Source organism: Notamacropus eugenii, chromosome 1, assembly GCF_028372415.1.
Source record: "Notamacropus eugenii isolate mMacEug1 chromosome 1, mMacEug1.pri_v2, whole genome shotgun sequence".
NCBI lineage: Eukaryota > Metazoa > Chordata > Mammalia > Diprotodontia > Macropodidae > Notamacropus > Notamacropus eugenii.
This window is the reverse complement of record NC_092872.1, coordinates 194,499,903-194,520,953: the sequence shown is the minus strand read 5'-3', so window position 1 is coordinate 194,520,953 and position 21,051 is coordinate 194,499,903. Positions and strand designations below refer to the sequence as shown.

The following is a 21,051-nucleotide window of genomic DNA, read 5'->3' as shown; positions in this document are numbered from 1 at the left end:
TGGATTAATTTGGAAAACTAATTCTCAGAAGTTTTTCATGAAATTTTGCCTATTGAAAATGTAGCTAACAAATATTATTTATATTTTCAGGGACCCAGCAGAACAAACCAACAGGAGGTTTTTAACCTATCCTGAAGTTTAGGGGATAGAGGTTGGATTGGTAAATGTACCCTGGCTCATTGTTGGATGTGGAGGAGAAATCCCTGTTGCATCTTAAAGAAACATATTTCTAGATCTGGTTGTATCACATAAGTGACCTATACATAAAATAATAATTACGATAAGCATTGTATATGGTACAAAAGACTTTTGACTTTGCAAAAATGTAAATCTGACAGAGATCAAAACATTCACAGGAAAAAACAACTACTTTTTTTCACAGAAAGATGTTTGTGGTTTTATTTGTAGATATTAATACAGTCTCAATAGTTTTCACTATACATTATGATTTAAATATGTAGAATTAAATGATAACATTTTCAATAATATTTCTACCTTATTTTATGAAAATGAATGTGATACAAAATTATTTGTGTGTAATTTCTAATTTAATTATCTTTAATTCTTCCTAAGGAAGTCATGCTAGTAAATTGGGAATTCAAGGTAGCTGATTTCCTATATTAATTCATTACTACTGCCCTGTCTATGATCTAGGCACCATGGAGAATTTTAGAACATAAGGGTTGATATTACATGATTTCTGTCATAAATTAAAGAACAGAAACATTGAATTATAAGTTCCTAGATAACTAAGGCTATGTCTTACTTATCTTTTTGTTCCCTCATGAAAAGCCCTCAACAAATATTTCACGGGACCATAGAACTAGAGCCATAAAGTACCTTGTATATCATCTAGTTCAATACTCTCATTTTACTGATGAGGAAACTAAGGATCGGAAAGGTGAGTCACGAAAAAGGAAAGACTTGAGCCTAGGTCCTCTGACTCAAAATCCAGTGCTCCCATGACCTTATCTGTCTGTTATATTAGCATATCTGTCATATGGCTATCTATCTGAATCAGCTAGTCTAATTTATAGGCTATTTTGGGGTCCATGTTTGCCTATGATAACTTGTAGGCTTTAGAAACTAAGGTACCTTTGAAGGTTCATGTTTTGTGATCCTCTGGCAAACATTATACTTATACATAGATACTGGTATGTATTTGTACCTAAAGCAAGAATCTCCAGAATGACTGATGAATGCTGAAATCTTATTTGAATCTTTTACATGCTTACTTTATAGAACACTTCATCTTTTACATGTAATAGCAAATCTAGGTGCTTAAGGATGGTCTAAACATAAATTATTCACAAAAAACAAACAAACAAAGGTTTTATAGAATAATGACAGCATGGAAAATGAAGAAATCAGAGAACTGAGTATCATTTCACTGACCTTAGAAAAAAAGTATTAATTTATATTTAAAAGAAATATCAAGATAAGCTAAAAGAAAAAACATGGATTGCATGATCTATTATACAATAAAATGCATTCATAATATTTAAAAAGTGACTGGGGAAAAAAACTAAAAGATGTTAGATGAGGTGGTAGAAGAGAGGGATGAATAACAATAAATCATGTGAAGATGGTGTAGGTTGAAAAACATCTCATTTGACTGTAGGATGTCCATTACTTGATTACTTAGTGAAGCTAGATTTTAATAAATTTAAATCACATGATAAAATATGTGGGAAGAATTTTTTTCTAATTGGAAAGGTTAACATTTTCTGTAGCTAATAAAACAAACATGATATTTTCACTGATGATACCATTTTAGTTAGTCAGTCCTGCGACTTAGATACAATGCAGGGAAAAATGATACAGTTTTGATCTTTATGTTCAGCAAGTCACAATGGCACTCTCATATTTCAATTAAAAATGAATATTACCTCACATTGAAACAATTCAAATTATTTCTTTCAACTTATGTTTATTCTTGACAAAAACCTGTGTTAAAAACAATATACCACTGAAAAATGACATGTTTTAAGGGAATTATAAAGGACATGTAGTAAGAATGAATGGACCAATCTTTCTGTTATTACTGTAATTCTCTAACCAAAATCCACTTATTGTTCCCATTCATTAACACAGAATAAAAGAAAACTTTCATATCTTTAATAAGGTTAGCATAGAAATGAGCTTGGAGCTATTATATGAATGGGTAATATTATTAAAAAGAAGTCTTATGAAGTTTCATTTGTGTGTTTTTAAAAGCCTTTGAATTCTCAGGAGAACTACTCAGAAGGAATCACATTAATAAAAGAACTCTGATATTAAAATTACACTCAGGTTACTTTTTTATATCCACAAGCTTATCTAATTAATAAAATGTGCTAGCATGTCTGATAGTGAGAGCATATTAGCTGCATTTAAAGTATCTATGATCTAAATGCCTTAAAAAAATTAAACATTTTCAAGATCTTCAGAAAAATAATGTACGATACTGCAGTAGAATGAGAATTAATTTACTAATTGATTGTCTACTGTGAAAGATACTCTGGAACATTACAAATACATAGAGGCCTGAAAAATGAGATTTTTCCTTTTTTTTCAAAGCAATGTATCATTACTTAAAAATGATTAAAGCTTAAAAAGGAATAGAATGAAATATTACATTTCAGTTGAAAGTTTTTAGAAAATGGTCATGGCAATAATTATTTCAGACACGGCAATTATTTTAAAAATGGTCAACAAAAAGAACATTATACTTACAGGCAACCGAGATAATAAAGATTTTTATGTAATATATATACATTGATTGGCATAATGTCTAAATACTTAAGGGAGAAGGTAACTGAGATAGTAAGACAAAAATTGTCAGTGATTTTTGCATCTTTCAGACTTCAGTATTTCTAACAGATAAGAAATAAATTGATTTAAAACAGGTTAAAATAATTAGAAATTTTATACCTTTGAAAATTACTAAATGGGAATTTTAATGAATACTTTTTCAGCATCATACAGCATTTTTACAAAAATTGGTCACATAAAACAGCCCGAGATAAAGGAGTAATAAATACAGAATGACAAAAATATTAAGTGAATTCCTTACAGATCACAACTTAGTAATACATACATATAGATGTAGATTTATATATGTGTGTGTGTCTGTGCATATATGCATTAGATATACTAAAAAACCTCTCAAATTTAAAGTGATTAAAACATCAATTAATAGTTTTACCCCACTCTCCATCACCTACTCTTTGATCTTCTTTACTTATATCTAGGGTACCTCCATCATTCTAGCCACTTAGGTTTGCTACCTTGATAACTTCCTCAGTTCCTCACTTTCACTCATCCCACTTATCTAATCAGTTGCCAAACCTTGTCATTTCCATCTTCACAATATCCCTCATACCTGTGCCCTTCTCCATGCACATGGTCATTATCCTAGTCAAGGAGCTCATCATCTCTCACGTGGATCATTAAAATATAGTTTCGTAATTTATAACCTTGTCTTATATCTCTCATCACTCCAATTCCATTTTTTGTACAACTGCCAAAGAAATTTTCTTAAAGTTAGGCATTACCATATCACCCTCCCACCCAGTAAGTCATAGTGACTCTCCATTAATTCAAAGATCAAATGGTTAGCATTCAAAGCCAAATATAACCTATCCAATCTACCTTTCCAGTTTTGTTGCAGATTACTCCCTTTCATGTGCATGACAGTCTAGCCAAAATGACTTCTCTCTTGTTTGTCATATACAACATTTCATATGTGTAGCCCAGATAAGCTATGAGGATTCTTATCTCAACTCCTGTTGCTACATAGGAATCAGGTCCCCAGACCTTGGCTACCTTTTCCCTTCAAGGTTCTAGAACTACCCCTAAGAATTTAGTAATCTTTTTAGAAAAGGGAGATTTACTAGGGTAGAACAATAACTATAGGAGATCCAAAACATCCTCCTAAAAGTCTATGACATCCTCTACAAGTACACATATTTTCCAGTGGGAAATGGGCACAAGTTTAGAGAGCATATGTAGCAAAGGGATGGTTCACAGCTCCCATTTACTGGAAGTACTATTCTCCTGTTCCTGGGGTGCTTATGAAGTACCCCTTAAGAATGTTAGATTTGCATGTACCTGTCACTGGCTCCTGATGCAGTCATTGTTTTTAGCTTATCCAGAAATCTACCTCTGACAGATGCAAAGATGGGAGCTAAAATATCCTCTTCACTCTTTCATACTAGCAAGTCCCTCCTTTGGCCAAGTGTTGAGGGAGGAGATCTGCCCAAGGCCTCCTTTGCACTCCTTAGGCAGCAAATCTACAGAGGTATTCTATAAAGTCATGCTTGCTTCAAACTCTGGAATGAATCTAATTCTAACTAGTTTACTAATTTATAGATGGTTCCTATACGGCCAAATTGCCTGGACCTATTCAATGAACAGTCTTGTGTAGCGTCACTCCAATTCAGGGGACTTGTTTGGACTTAATCTAAACCCCATAATCTCATCTAGTTAAGATATCAACTCTAAAATGGCATGGGGGTGGTTTCATACCTATCTTATTCATGTTTTTATTCCCCAACTCTATCTATGTATTACTCCTGTGGAGCTTCTAGTCATTTCTAAGACTCGGTTCAAATTCTACCTTTTACATGAGAAGTCTTTCATGATTCCCACTTCCCTCCCCTCCAAACAAGTGGGTGCTTTCACTCAAAAATTACAGTGTATCTATTTTCATATGTTTATATATGAATGTCTCTCCTTGTTAGCAAAGGAAATTCTTCTTTGTCTTTTTATCCTCATTGCTTGGAATATAGTAGATGCTTAATAAATGCTTGGTGATTGACTGAAATATTAATAAAGGATAGTGACTTAAATGGTTACCAAATAATGTTACATTAAATAGCAGGTCAAAGAAAGGATCACAGAAATGCCAAACGTGCAAGTATATTAAGCTAAGAAGAGTTTGCTTTCACAGGAGGTTATGGTTTTCCCCTGACTAGAGTTCTGAAAGATTATTGCTTGTTGAATGCTATGCAAAGAAGATTCCTATTTAGGTAGTAGTGGGCCTAGATGACCTCAAAGTTCAATTACTAAGGTCAATTTGTTTCTGCAATGAATGTTGCTCTTTCCATTGGCTCTAAAATTTGCTACTCTAGGTCACAAGAAAAGCCTAGAATACATTGACTTCTTCCCTTTGCTAAAGAACAATATCTCTATAATAAAATAACATTTGAACATGGAGATCTGGTCCAAATTATTAACCTCAATTGGTAAATTCAGCAGAAATCTGTGAATATGAAAGGTATCTGTCTGATTAAATTACTTTATTTATTACCTATTACAGCACTATGACAGATGAAATCTCTTTAGAAATCAGCAAATATAAAGCCTTGGACTTATACCGGGAAAAAATTGGAATAAGCCTGACAGAGACTGATTTGAGAGAAGGGAAGCTAAATATAAGCTATAAGAGCATTTGATAGTATTTGATGAAATTTTAAAACATACCCAGGATTATAATTAGGGAAAATGGAATACATTCATTAAACCTATAGATTCTGTAAAAAAATGGACTTGCTTTCAAAATATTTTTAAATAGAAACAATCACTGTATCATAGCACTAAATCATTGTTGAACAAAATTACTCACATTTAAAGAATCATAAAACATAGAATCAAAAAGAATACTAATGTATTAAAAAGCAAACTTCAGTTAAAAACTGTGAGGAAAGACATAGTAAATGCACACAGAATACCTGTCTAGCAAAGATTTGACTGTGACATTCCTTTGAATCTTTGAATAAAAGGAAATTCATGCAACAAAAATAAGATTGTATAATAAATATTTATATCATTGGATTATGAAAATTGACTATGGTTATGTAATTATTTGCCCTTTATACATTATCATGCTGTCTTCAACTTCTAAGGAACACAAATCTCTAAGTCTCACATACAGATCTATATAAAATTGTTTTAATCTAAAACCTACTAGGTGATCAGGATAGCTAAACTGAGAACATCTCATTCTCTAAAAAATAATTATATTTTGAATGAATTATAAAAAAAAAAACCTCTCCCCAAACTCACCAATAGGTGATGATCATTCAAATTATGTACCACCCTAAATGTATTACCTAAATTATAGAAGGTTTTTAAACATCATACTGATTGAGACAAATGATTTTCTTGAGATTTGAAGGTTAACTTGGAGACAACTGTTTAGCTACACAAGGGCCAGCATTTATCTACTGTTTGCTTTCAGCATTGTTATTTACAAGTTCATACAATACAAAAGGAAAAGAAATTATGGGAAAACACTATAACCAGTGATATGAGCAGGTCCTATTTTACCTACCAACTTCTAGCTAATCAATTCTTAGATACTGACTCAATTTAACTATAGCTTAAAATCTGTCACATAGTACAAAACTATTATTGCATCAGAGCTCCTTGCTCTACCTAAACACATAAAATGAGGTAAATTAGTTCATAAGCTTGAAATAACCACACTAATAACACGTAAGTGCTTGCATCTCTAAATTCATTTTGTAAAACATGTATGTAATCATTTATAATATATATGGTTTGGATACCTCTCTCCGTCGAGATGCCCAACAAGTTTGTTTGATCTTCCAGACAACAGCAGCTACCAGTAGAAGGGATAAAAAACAACTGGAAAAAAAAAGAGCAAAGACCAATGTTATAAGTAAAAAATATAATTACAATATCAGATCAAATAAAGAAAAGGAATCACAGATTATTTAGGTGTAACTTCCTTACCTTGAAAATTATTCAACAAAATAAGGAAAAATACACAAGTATTAAATACCACCAAAATATTATTTTTTCTTCTGCTAAAGCTGGAAACTTATCTTCAGGCCAAATATACATAAGGACTTCAAGTCAACAAACGAAAAACAAAAAGAAAAACAAAAAAAAGAAGAAATTTGGGGCTAATCTACTGGCAGAAAAAGAGAATCACATCTGCTTTTTATTTCTCATTAAGACCCAAGAGATTTACAATTTAAGACTTTCTTCAGAGGAAATAACCAATATAATTTTCCATTTGGTTTGTGCTGAGATATGATAACCACAAAATGAATCTTTTACCATTTCATATTATCAATATTATTATATTTTATTGTTATATAGACAAGTAACTGAAAAAAGCAACAAACTTGTCTTGCTTTGCAAAACAAGATTAATCCTTCCCCAGATATGTATCATTTTCACCATTCATATACTATACTTCTCTGAAATTCTGCTCTTTTTTTGAGAAAACAAAAACATATGAATTGGACTGCCCACCTGAAGATCCACCCATTTTTTCCTTCATTAAATTATTCAGCATAGTATCAAAGTGTTATTATAGCTACTGTGTGCACTGTGTGAGGAGACATAGAATAAAGCAGTTCCTTGTAAGAGCTCACAAATTTGTGGGAATGATTAGAAAATATACATAGTTAAGTAGGAAGAGCAATCCAAAGTACTTGACACTGGAGGATAGAGGATGTCTATCTGGGAACATCTGAGGTTTCCTGGAGGCAATGTCATTTGAGGTGGAATAGACAGGACAGGTACTTTCTCAAAAGGCAGGTATGACAAGGGGTATCACAGCTGTAGGGAAAAGTGCAGAAGTGGAAAAACATGGGACAGTATGGCTAGAGTATGGGCAATATGAGGGCAAAGTCTGTCAGGGGAGGATCTAAAAGGAATTTGAATCAAGAGTGAGCATAGTCTTAAAAGAAAATTCAAAGGTAATTTCGAGCTATTAAATGCTTGTGAGTAAGGGTGAGGCATTATGAAAAAAGTATAGAGGGTGTGATCAGAAGTAACTTGATCCATTTGAAAAGGATGAGAGTTTTGTCATGATTTTATTTGTGTGTGTAGGGGCAAGGCTTTACCATTGGGGGAGACCAATGCAACTTTACAAACACAAACCCATCCTTCTGGTTTTTACATTTGAAAAAGTTAGAACTTTTATTATTTTTCCTTTGTGAAGTCTGAATTCTCTCCTCTCTGGCACTAATTATTGGCACACTGACACCCTAGGGCACTAGGAGATATCAATTGAATATTTATTGTTATAGGTTTGAGCCACTCACTGAGATTTGGGCTTTCAAAAGGAAGCACTGAACAGAAGGGAGGCTAGAAATTGGTGAGAAAGGTTTTGGGGGAAAACAGGAGAAAAAATGGAAGGACTTGATCTGAGTAAGGAAAAATAAATTATGAAAGTGATTTCAAAGGTCTTGCACTTGTGAAAGCCTATGTCTATGCCCTTATTTCTTTCTTGTAATATTGCCACACTAACATTTCTAGAACTATGTCAAATAATGAGGAGTGGGGGAGGGTGAAGGGTCATACTTGATCTCCTCCTTTATTAAGGAGAAAGTTTCTTTGCTTTCCCCATTGAAATTGTGGCTAGCTTCTAGTTTTAGATATATGTTTTGGGATTTTAGAATAAGTCAATAAACTAATTAATACCTATCAGGCACTTCATTATCCTTTATTCTAGGTTGTGGCTTCAATTGTCTTGGTTTTTAATATGATTCATTATGTTAATAATTTCCTTAATGTTTCCTTAAAGAACTATTCTTGTATCTCTTGTGGAGCACCAAATGCTTCACAGTAAATAATTTTTGGATGCACTGTTGTAATCTCTTTGCTATAGTTTTATTTAAAATTCTTTGCTTTTTTATTCATTGGTGATTTGAACCAATTTCTTTACTTTTTTATTTACAGATTAATTTTTATTCATAAAGGTGTTTGACAGATTTTTTCTCAAATTCTAAGAATTATTGTTGTAGATTAGATAAGTCATTTTTAAATGCTTCATCAAGTTCGCATAAATTAACAAAGAAGAGATTCCATAATAGAACAGGAGATAGAACACTGGACTCAGGACTGAGACAAACTTGAATGCAATTCTTGCCTCAGACACTTACTAGTTGTGTGATCTAGGTAAATTATTGAACCCTTCTCAGTTTCAATTTCCTCATATATAAAATGAAGATAATACCTAGATCACAGAGTTGTTGTGAGGATCAACTCAGATAAGATATGTAAAATATTTTGCAAATCACTGTGTTATATAAATGCTAGTTTAATATACTATCATTAATTGGAGCATAGAAGTTTAGCACTGATATTATTTTACTGTCTACATTTTCTTATAATGTTATTTGATTACCTTGTTTATCTTGCTTGACTTTAACTATTTTTTTAATTTTGGCTTTGTTTGATAGCATGATTGAAAACTCCTTATTGGGCATCAATTGATGCATAGTAAATTTTTTTCCAGTCCCCTATTTTCGTTCTGTATACTTCTTTATTTTTAGAAATGTTTCTTGCATACAGTATATTCTGAGATTTTGTTTTCTTGGCCATTATGCCACTCTTTTTTACATTCTTGTAGAATATCCTTCAGAATAATAAGCAGCCCTTATTTGTCACATTTTTCTGAAAGGTGCATCTCTTCTTATTTTGTTTTTAAAGTCAATGGTTTTTTTTTTAAATGCATAAAATGTATGTTACTTTTCAAGTTGTTTCCTTTTTCCATCTCTTCTAAAAGATTCTTCTACTTCTGTATCTTTGTCTTCTGAATGAGTTATGTCCTCTCCCCCTCCCTCCCTCCTTCTCTCTCTCTCTCTTTCTCTCTTATTCTTTGGAGACATTATCCATGATGTCTTCTGTCTCCCAAAGTCTGCTGCTGCACGTGTGTGTGTGTGTGTGTGTGTGTATGTGCATATGTGTGTGTGTGCACGTGTATAACCTAAATCCAAGTTAATATTTAAATAAGCCTACAAAAATGTTGGTGAAAGCAACATAGGCTTTTAAAATAAAATAATACACATAACAGAGGAATGGAAATCTAGCAGATGTCAGTCCTCCAGACTCAGAATCTAATTTGAAAAAGGACTTGAAGTTGGCCTCCATAAACCTCAATGAGAGAAGGCTAAAGATGTAAGTGTATGCATGTATGCATGCACGTACACACACATGTATGTATATATGTATGTGTGTATTATATACACATGAAAATACATATAAAGGATATACATATCTATACATAGACATATTTTTAATCTGCATTTAGAATTCTGATTTTTGACCTATTGTATTCATGATGTCTTCATGGAAAAGATTTCTCTTTTGAATTATTCTGGGGATTTTGCTAATATTCCATGATTTTTGGAAACCCTTACAATTTTCTTTTTGTTTGGACAGTCTTATTTTTCCTCATAGTATAATAGCTGTTAATTTTGTTCTGGACTCTTTTAAAGTTTTCTTTCCTTTAATATAATGGTCTTCTTAATTGGTTTGTATGTTTATTAGTTAGGTTGTTAGATTTTCTCTTGTGGCTTTATGGACTTTTTAGCTTTTGGCTTGTATTTATTCCCTTTCATTTATTTCTGATTTTTTCTTTACTTTTTCATTCCTCTTCTTTTCACTGCCATACAAATTCCCAAATCTTGGCATCCTCAAACTTTTCACATTGAAAGATGTGGAAGCCCATACCATGTCTTTGTTCAAAGTAATTCTGGGTCTAGATGGCACAGAACATAGAGTGCCAGGCCTGGAGTCAGGAAGATTCACCTTTATGAGTTCAAATTTGGCCTCTGATATTAGCTATGTGGCCCTGGGCAAGCAACTGAAACCTGTTTGCTTCAGTTTCCTCATCTCTAAAGTGAGATGGATATAAAAATGACAAACCATTCCAGTATCTTTACCAAGAATACCCCAAATAGGGTCATGAAGAATCAGACATTACTGAATGAGGACTGGGCACTAATGGATTTTCTGACCCATACTGTGTTTGTTATTTTAATTAAAAAGTCTGTATTTCTTTCACTTACATTTTTTGTAGGCTCATTTAAATTGTCGTGCGTATTTAGGTACTATTGTGAAAGAGAAAAGGAACTCTCATTATCTTTTTCTCGATATATTTTATGAAAATTATGCAGTAACTTTTATTGTTTCTAGGTTCAGATCTTTTGCAGGGTGACTTTTCAGTGGTTTTTGAAGTTAAAGCAATGTTGGCAAATCTGAAGTATTCAATATACTTCAGAATAATTTACCATATAGAAATCAAAGGAAACAAATGAAAACAGCGGTGGGTGGGAAAAGTGACATAGTGCTGTTGAGAGAAGCTTTGTGGTGGAAAGGGATATATTTCAATATTTTTTTAACCTTTCTGAAATGGCTATTATTGAAATGACTCAAATAAGGAAGTATATCATTGATTAGGTAATCTCATTTGGGGGTGAAAAAACCCACAATATTCCATAGAATTAACATTAGAAAGCAAAATATTATATTCTAGCAAACGTTTTTGGTGACAAAGAAATATCCTCTGGTGGCAATCTAGCCAGTTGAATGCTGAGAGAGATAATACTGTTGCTATTTTGTGCCAGTTTAAGGTTAACTGATTATGGGCATCAAGACCAGAATGCATATTTCTATAAAGCATTATTAAAAGCTTTGGGGGGATTGTTAATTTTCTATTTCCCTGAAAAGGTTTGAAACTAGGGAATTGTGTTAAAAATGTATTAGGAGAAAGAAATGATGTCTTTCCCAGAATCTGCTATGCTAGTATGTAATATTTTTGAACATATTTTTTAAAACTTGAGTTTTTGCCTCCCAAGAAAAGAATTTACAATTTAAATATCTTATTAGTAAAATGGACATTTTGTATTTTATCAGGGAATATTTAAGTCACATTCAAAACTATGTAGATACAGCTATTATTCTTAATCAAGTGTTTAGTCTACAAAATGCTGCACTATTTTCTGGCCAGGAGACAAGGTGATGAAGTGCAGGCAGGATGGTGTGGTAAAAAGAGCATTGAACAGGCAGATTTTATTCTTGCCCTGATGTGAAATCTTTTATATATTACTTCACCTCCTTGAGTCAAAATTTCCTCCTCAATATAATGACAAGTTTAGGTCATTTCTTCACTGTCCATCCATTCATCCATCCATCCATCCATCTATCCATCCATCCATTCATAAATCCTGTTCATTAATTCATTTGACAAAAATAGCTACTACTGGTTGCAGAGCAAAAATCTGAGAAAAGATAAAGTCTTTATTCTCATGAGGTCTACAATATAGGGGAAAGACACTGTCACACATAATTATAATGTACAATACTCCTTGATAAATACCTCAGAATAGTACAAAAAAAGTGCTACCTAAGGTCCAAAGAAGGAAGTACATAGCAGGGAATGAGAGAAAGAAAGCTTCATGGGGAAAGTGGTATTTCAGGTGATTTTTAAAGGACACAGTGCAACTTCATACCAAAGAATGGTAGAAGGATATTTGGTGAATAAGAAATAGATCCAACAAAGACACAGAGATAGAAGACCTTGGTATGTAGTTAAAAAACAGAAAGCAGTCTGTTGTGGATATAGCACAGATATAGCAAAAGAGTAAAATGAAGTAAGCCTAGCAAGGTGGGTTAAGAAAGGATCTTTAGACCCAAAGAAATATGAACACTGTTAATTAGATAATAGGAAATCATTAAAAATTTCTGATCTGAGGAAAGGCACAATGACCACATATATACATAAGAATTACCTGATCTCTTGAAACTTCACCAAATCTAACACTCGATAACTTATCCCCAACACAGTCATGGTTTCTTCACAACTTGTTTGTCCTCTGCCTGAAAATCTATCATCTGCTATTTATTGCTATGAAATAATAAGCCCTTTTAATATTCAAATAGCCCGAGAGACATAACAAATTCAAATACTGACAGTTATTCATTCCTTCACAAGTTCTGCATTACAGCTCGTTAAAATGCTATGAAGTAGATTAGAATTTTGATAGAGAGAAAGGAGAAAGAAGGAGAATATTTTTGGATTATGGAGCACTGTCTAGAAAAGGTAGGCAAGGCTGGTCTTTCACAGTGATAAAAGTGATGGCAATGAAAGAAAAGTGATGAAGAAAGTTCATACATTAAAATAATACTGTAAAGTTAAGTGCAAAATATTATCTGTATTTTATGAACAGCAGAACTGAAGTTTAAAGAAGTTAACTGGTTTTCCAGTAGTCCTACCACTATTACATATCAGAGCCTGTGCTAAGTAGAGACAGGAAAGGATATATTCATAAGTGAAGGACATGTGAAAATGAAAGATATCAATGAAATTTTAAAATAATGTTAATGTAGTACCTACTATGTGCCAGGCACTTTTATAGTTAGTATCTCATGTGGTTTTCAAAACACCTCTAGAGCTAGGTGCTATTATTATCCCCACTTTACAGACGAAAGAACTGAGGAAAACAGATTAAGTTACTTGTCAAGGGTGAAACAGTTAGGAAGTGTTTGAGACCAGATTAGAACTCAGGTCTCCTTGACTTCAGGCCAGGTGCTCAATCCACTTTACTACTTAGTTCTAGAGGGAAAAAAAGAGTTCATATTTGAATATAGATCTTTTGACTCAAAGTCCAGTTTTCTTTCCACCATACCATCATATTGCCCCTGAACTTACAGATAAAAATTAATGTATTTCATATTTTCTATCAGATTAACTTTGACTAAGTAGTGTTTTATTTTTTCTGTAGAATGTGAGGCACTGCTATGAGACATGTAATATTCCCAGAATAGCTAACCTAGATGCAAGGAGCCCTGTTGATTAGAATTTACTTATAATTATACTTCATGGAACTTGACAGATTGCTTGCTTTATCTTTAGTCAACCATAGAACATAATTAGTGAAGTTTAATGACTTATAATAAGAAAAGCGGCAACAAATTATTCTTCACATAATCTCAGGGCATAGTATATCACTATTAGTGGGGAGAGTATGTGAACATAGGAATTACACTAGGGGTACACATGTGACCAGGACGCACACAGATCAACTCATGCATCCGATGCTACAGGGACACCGATGTTATCTGCTACTGTCACTGCAGTACTTACCAAGGGACTTCTCTCCATGGGATAGTATCTCCAGTGTTCTCCTTGCTAGTTTTATGGTAACTGATGAGGAAGTATTGTCAGCTGAACATTTCTCCCCAGGACTTAAATCAGTCAATAAGTATTTATTTAATGCATACTATCTTCTAAGTATTGTGTTAAGCATTGGGATACACATACAGAAACAATCCTTGTTCACCAGGAGTTTACAACATTATGGGGGTGGGGGGAGGCCATGAATGACATATAGAAAGAAGCTGTAAAGTAGAGGGAGGAAGGAGGAAAGGTTCCTGGTGCAGAGAACATGATGAAAAATTCTAAAGGAGTATAGTCAGGTAGAAAATGAAGAGATAACTCATCTGGAAGCCAGTGAAGACTGGGAGAAGCTTCTTGCTCAGCTCTGTGATCAAAGGGTTCCCAAAGAAAGAGAGGATGGAACTTCTGGGAGACAAGATGGAGGAGTGATCTGTAAATGCTATCCCACTCCCCTTGGCCCAGCAATATTGCTTTTAGGACTGTATCCCAAAGAGATCATAAAAATAGGAAAGGATCCCACATGTATAAAAATATTTATAGCAGCTCTTTATGTGGTGGCCAAGAACTGGAAATTGAGGGAATGCCCATTAGTTGGGGAATGACTGAACAAGTTCTGGCATATGAATGTAAAGGAATACTATTGTGCTATAAGAAATAATGAACATGAAGACTTCAGAGAGGCATGAGAAGACTTATATGAACTGATGCTGAGTGAAAGGAGAAGAACCAGGAGAACTTTGTACATGGTAACAACCACAGCGTGCAAGGAAGTTTTCTGGTAGACTTAGCCCTTCACAGCAACACAAGGACCTAAAACATTCCCAGTGGACTCTTGAGGTAAAATGCCGTCCACATCCAAAGAACTATGGAATTGGATCACAGAATGAAGCAGACTATTTTCTCTTGTGTTATGTTTTGTTTGGTTTTCATGGTTTTTCCCATTCATTTTATTTTTCTATGCAACATGACTAAGGTGAAAATGTATTTCATAAGAATGTATGTGTAGAACCTATATAAGATTGCATGCCATCTCCGGAAAGGAGGGGAGAAGGAAGGGGGAGGGAGAGTGGGAAAATCTAAGACATATGGAAGTGATTGTAGAAAAGTGAAAACAAATAAATTAAGTAAAAAAAAAAGAATAACTAAACAAAAGAGAGAGAAAGAAGGGATGTGATGAGGAGTGAGTTCTAGAGCTGATATAATCTTGCAGAATGAAGAGATTCCAAAGATATAGGGGAGAAATCCAAAGGAAAATGAAAATCAAGTCTGCAGGGTATATTGCCATGCTGATCCCTATTAGTTTCATGGTGACTGCTATGGATGTCTTCCACTGGCCTTCATAATATTAACGAAATCTTAGCAGTCTATGATGGACATCATTCTACTATCCACTTCAACATCCCTTCAAGGTCACCTTCTGGTTACCTCAACTCTGCCTTTTTAAGGTGGAGTGGCTAGAACCTTTCCCAATACAGGTAGTCTGGCAAATCTTCACAGCTACCACACTCTACCAACAAAACCAGACACAGGGTCCCCTACCTCTGAGTGGACATTGAAGCCCTCTGTTATCCATAATTACATAAATTAGTATTAAACACTACCAAGGCCTTTTTGGGCTAGGCATTGTAATCAAATTTGAATCAGAACAAAAGGTAAATTAAGGATATAAAGTCTTTGTTCTCTATCTACCTGACCAAATTCCTGTCTGTATCATGCTTTTCAGCAGCAAAGACCCTTTGCTTTGGTTCTGGATTTTGGCCAGTAAAAACCTTGCCTTCTCCCCACACTTCAATAAATTTGTTATCTTACTGAAGTGAACACTCCTTCAAAGGTACAGATGGCAACTGATCCATGCCTTGAGACTCTTGTCTATATCTTTCCATAAATTCTCCACAGGGAGTCCATCCCTTTAGCTGGGGTAGAGAGTAAGGGAGCTTTTGCTGTTCCCTGATATCACCTCGGTACCAATATCCCAAGCTGGCTGTCCATCTGTTATCCCTCAATGTCACTAATGATAAGAAGCACTAATAACAAAAAATTTCGTTTCTAAAATATATGACTATAAATTTCCATAGTATATTTGTATTTAACTATGGTAAACATGTATGTCTAATCACAGTAAATAATGTTGTCTGTTTGTACACTCTTAACACAAACACAATGCCTTTAAAATATAACATGGATGCACAAAGAACACATATGCAAACATTAAAAAAGCTAATCAAAGATTTGTCATTTTGTTGCTTCCTGTTCACTCTTCATATTTTATATTCTTATTCCATTTATTCAGTAAGAAGCAAGTTTATCAGTAATACAATTTTTGTCTACACATGTCTTTATATTCCTTACAGAAAAATACAGATTTTGTTAATAGGAACTGGTGATCTTCAGGGTAAAAAAGACTTACAGTGAACATTATTATCATCTTAGAATACTTAGAAGGTTACTATTATATGGAGAAGAATTAGATTTAGTCTAGTCATGTTCAAAAGGCAGAACAAAAATCAGTGGTTCAAAATTATAGGGAACCAAATGTTGGTGCAATAAAATAAACCTCCAACAGAGCCAGGACCAGGGATAGAAAAGTTAGGCAGCTAGCAAGGGTTCAAAATACAGAAACAGAAGATGGTGGCCTGCTAGGATGTATACGATTCCAAGTCTCCAGTAAACACTCAGAGATGCACCTTTTGGCTAAATCATAAAAAGATCAATCACCCCACACAACCCAGGCATTCATAGAAGGAGCCCTAGGATCTTGAGTTAGAAACACCACCAGGGCAGGTTGAGAGCAAATTACACAGGGCAGAGGGCAGGTAGCTATTCCTGCAGACTCTGAGAAGTCTTTTCTGACAGAGTTTTATATTCCTCAAGCCTATTCCAGGTCAGACCAAATATTTTCACAAGCTAGAGCCTGGAGCTGGAGTAGAATGATTTGGGGGAAGTCTGGGCCAGTTTAGCACACTGCATTCTCCCTACCTAAGTCAGGTAGAAAGAGCCTTTCCTCAAGTGGGGATGGTTGCTCATAGGAGGGGGTAGCACTTCAGGGATTCTGGGAGTGCAATACTTCCTGAAAGAGACCCTGAGACCAGTTCTGTTTGAAGAGAATCTGATCCAGGCATAGCCTAACAAAAAGAATAGACCCAGGTTATTGAAGGTAAGGTCCACATGATAGCAGGAGCCAGTCAAACTGTGGGGAAAATGTCATAGGCAAAACCCAGTCAGAGAAGTTCCTAAAGCCTGAGGTGAAGGCAAGTACAAGAGGAGCCAAAGGCATGTTGATATCTGCAGCTAGTAAAGGTCCCTGAGAGTCCTGCAATAAGAGTAAGAGCTGAAGCATAGCTCACTGCTTGAGCAACCTCATAGTCTCCTAAAGGAAGGGCCTAGTGTGGCTCACTACACTCAGAACCAAGCAAGTTCTGATCATACACTGAGATGTAGAATTTGACCTTAGGGCAGGTGCCCTCAAAAAAAAAACTAACAGAAACTCTGAACATCATGACATAATACCTTACTTTGACGAACACCAAGAGAGTATATAATAATGCACTATTAATGGAGTTGTAAAATAGACTAATGGTTCTGGAAGATAATTTGGAACTACAGAAAAAAGGTGATAAAATTGTGCATACTTGCTGACCCAGAAATATCACTAGTAGGTCTGTTCCCAATGGGATAAAAAAAAAGGGAAAAGGACCTATCTCTCAGTACTAAAATATTTATAGCAGCTCTTTTTGTGGTGCCTAAAATACGGAAATGGAAGGGATGACTATCAACTGGAGAATAGTTTAATGAATTGTGACATATGATTGCAATGGAATACTATTTTCCTATAAGAAATAATGAACTGGATAGTTTTAGAAAAAGATGGGAAGACCTATATTAACTGATACAAAGTGAAGTAAACAGAACAAGGAACAGAACAGAAATAGGGACACAGAGCTAAGATGGCAGTGTAAGGCAGGAACTCACTTGAACTCTCCCAAATTTAGCTCTAGACAACTACAAAATAATGGTTCAAAACAAATTTTTGGAGTGGAAAAGCCAACAAAAAGAGATGGGGGAGGGGTAGGGAGGAGAGAACAATTTTCCAGCTCAAGTCAACTTATAAAGTCAATAAAAACAGTATGTCTCACTTGGGAAAGAGAGGAGTGTAATCCAAAGTAGGTGGCATTCAGGTAAGTCATCAATAAGTCATGTGCCAGAAAGCTAGCAGCTAGACTCCAAAGCCAGAGTTCATCCGCAAGGCCCCATGACCCTGGTACAGCAGGCCAATTGCCAGGCTGTATGGCTCCAGCGCCACAGGCCAGTAGGAAAGCCCATGGCCCTGGGATGGCAAGCCAAGAGTGAGGCTTCACAATCCCTAGTGAAGGAGGCCAATAATGAGACTCTAAACCACTTGAGACAGTGCCCCTTCCAACCCAGGAGCACAGCACAACTTTAAAAGTCACAAAATAGGCTGAAAAATTACAAAAAATAAAAATAAAACAAGAACCTGACCTTAGAAAGTTACTATGGTGACAGGGAAGAACACAATACAAACTCAGGAGAGGACAGCAGTCAAAACACCTACTTACAAAGCCACAAAGAAAAATGTGAATTAGACTTAGGTCCAAAAAGAACTCTGAGAAGAGTCAAAAAAATATTTTAAAAATCAAATAAGAGAGGCAGAAAAAAAACTGGGAAAAGAAATGAGAGTGATGCAAGAGAATCATGGAAAAAGAGTCAACAGCTTGGTAGAGCAAGTACAAAAAATGGGAAAAGATGAACATAAATACATTGAAGAAAAGAACTTCTTGAAAAGGAGAGTTGGCCAAATTGAAAAGGAGGCAGAAAAGCTTACCACAGCAAATAATTCTTTAAGAATTAGAATTGAGTAAGTGGAAGCTCATGACTCCATGAAAGAGCAAGAAAAAAATTAATAAAATAATAAAAAAAGAAGAAAATAAGAAATATCTAATTAGAAAAAAACTGTCCTGGAAAATAGATACAGGAGAAATAATTTAAGAGCTATTGGGACTACCCAAAAGTCATAATCCAAAAAAGAAGTTGGATATTGTATTTTAAGAAAATATCAAGATAAACTGCTCCGATATCCTAGGACCAGAGGGTAAAATAAACATTTAAAGAATCCACCAATCACCTCCTAAAAGAGATTCCAATTCACATTATTTGGAATTAATATTAAATTAAATTAAAATTCCCAAGAATGTTATAACCAAATTCCACAATTCCCAGTTCAAGAAGACAATATCACAAATAACCAGAAGGAAAAAATTCAAATACTGTCCAGTCACAGTCAAGATTATGCAGGATTTAGCATTTTTTAAATAAAAGGTTCAGAAGACTCAGAATGCCATATTTTGGAAAGCAAAAGAGCTAAAATTATATCCAAGAATTACCTAATTAGTGAAAGAGTATAATCCCTTTAGGGGGAAATATGAACATTAAATGAAATAGAGGACTTTCAAGTATTCCTTATGAAACTACCAGAGCTGAACAGAACATTTGATTTTCAGATACATGACTCAAAAAGAGCATAAAAAGATAAAGAGGAAAAAGAAATAATTAGGGATTCAATAAAGCTCAACTGTTTATATCCCTACGTGGGAAAATGATATTTCTAACTTGTAAGAACTTTAACACTATTAGGGCAATTAGGAGGAGTACATATAGACAGAGGTTACAGGCATAATTTAACTTTGATAGAATGACATAAAAAATTAAGGAGAAAGAAAAAGTGGGGTAAATATCTTACACGAAGAGGCATGAAAGACCTATTACAGTGGAGAGAAAGATGAGGTAGTGGGCATTTCTTGAACCTTACTCTCATTGGAATTGGTTCAAAAAGGGAATAACATACACACTTAGGTAGAAATCTATCTTACACTATAGAAAAGTAGAAGGGAAAGAGTTGATAAAGAATGGGGGGATTTTTGGAAGGGAGGGAAGATTGGGAGAGGTGGTCATTAGAAGGGAAACACTTTTGAGGATAGACAAAGTAAAAAGAGAAAGAGAAACAGAGAGAGAGACAGGTAGAGACAGAAAAATATACACAGAGACTTGGAGTTAAATAGGGAAAAAAGGATGGAGAGAAATAGGAAATACACTGTAATCATAACTAAGAATGTGAATGGGATTAACTCATTCATAAAATAAAATCAGATAGTACAGTGGATTAAGAATTAGATTCCTACAATATGTAGTTTACAAGAAACATTTGAATATGTCATTTACAAGAAACACATTTGAAGCATACACACAGAGTAAAGGTGAGGTGCTGGAGTAGAATCTACTATACTTCAGCTGAAGAAAAAAAAGCAAGGATCACAATTATGATGACAGAGAAAGCAAAAGCAAAAATGATCTAATTAAAAGAGATAAGGAAGGAAACTAGAAGAACAAAAGGTCAGGAATATCAAAGGAATTAATGAAAAAAATGTGAACCAAAAAAAATTAAGTAATATCAATACTAAACATTTATTCACCAAAAGTTATAGCATCCAAATTTCAAAGGACAAATTAAATGAGCTACAGGAAAAAGTAAACAATAAAACTATGCTAGTAAAGAACCTCAACTGTCTCCTCTCAGTAATAGAGAAATCTAACCAAAAATAAACAGTAAAAAAGATAAGAAGGTGAATAGAATTTTAGAAAAGTTAGACATGACAGACCTCTGGAGACAATTAAAAGGTCATAGAATGGAATATGCCTTTTTTTCAGTGCTACATTGCACCTACACAAAAACTGACTAAATAGTAGGACATTAAAAATGTCACAGTCAAATACAGAAGGACAGAAATATTAAATGCATCCTTTTCAGATGAAAATGCACTAAAAATTACATTCAATGAAAGACCATGGAAAGAGAGAATAAAAATGAATTGAAACCTAAATAATTGACTCGTAAAAATGAGTGGGTCAAAAAAGAAATCATAGAAACAATAACCATATTAAAGAGAAATCCACAATGGGACAATATACCAAAATATATAGGATATGGTCAAAGCAATACTTAAGGGGAAATTTATATCTCTAAGACATCAATAAAAGAGAAAAAAAGCAGATAAATGAATTGGGCATGCAACTAAAAAACCAGAAAAAAACAAATTAAAAATGACCAATTA

General features: G+C 34.2%; 1 protein-coding gene across 5 annotated transcripts in view; it reads right to left on the bottom strand.

Moving 5' to 3' along the window:
- ATRNL1 (attractin like 1) overlaps positions 1-21,051 on the bottom strand; it is a 1,361,117-nt gene that overhangs the window by 644,055 nt on the left and 696,011 nt on the right. For all 5 annotated transcript variants that reach the window (XM_072623397.1, XM_072623377.1, XM_072623406.1 and 2 more), the window contains one exon: positions 6,555-6,633. In XM_072623397.1, the coding sequence (XP_072479498.1) occupies positions 6,555-6,633 (79 nt within the window). The remainder of the gene's footprint in view (positions 1-6,554; positions 6,634-21,051) is intronic.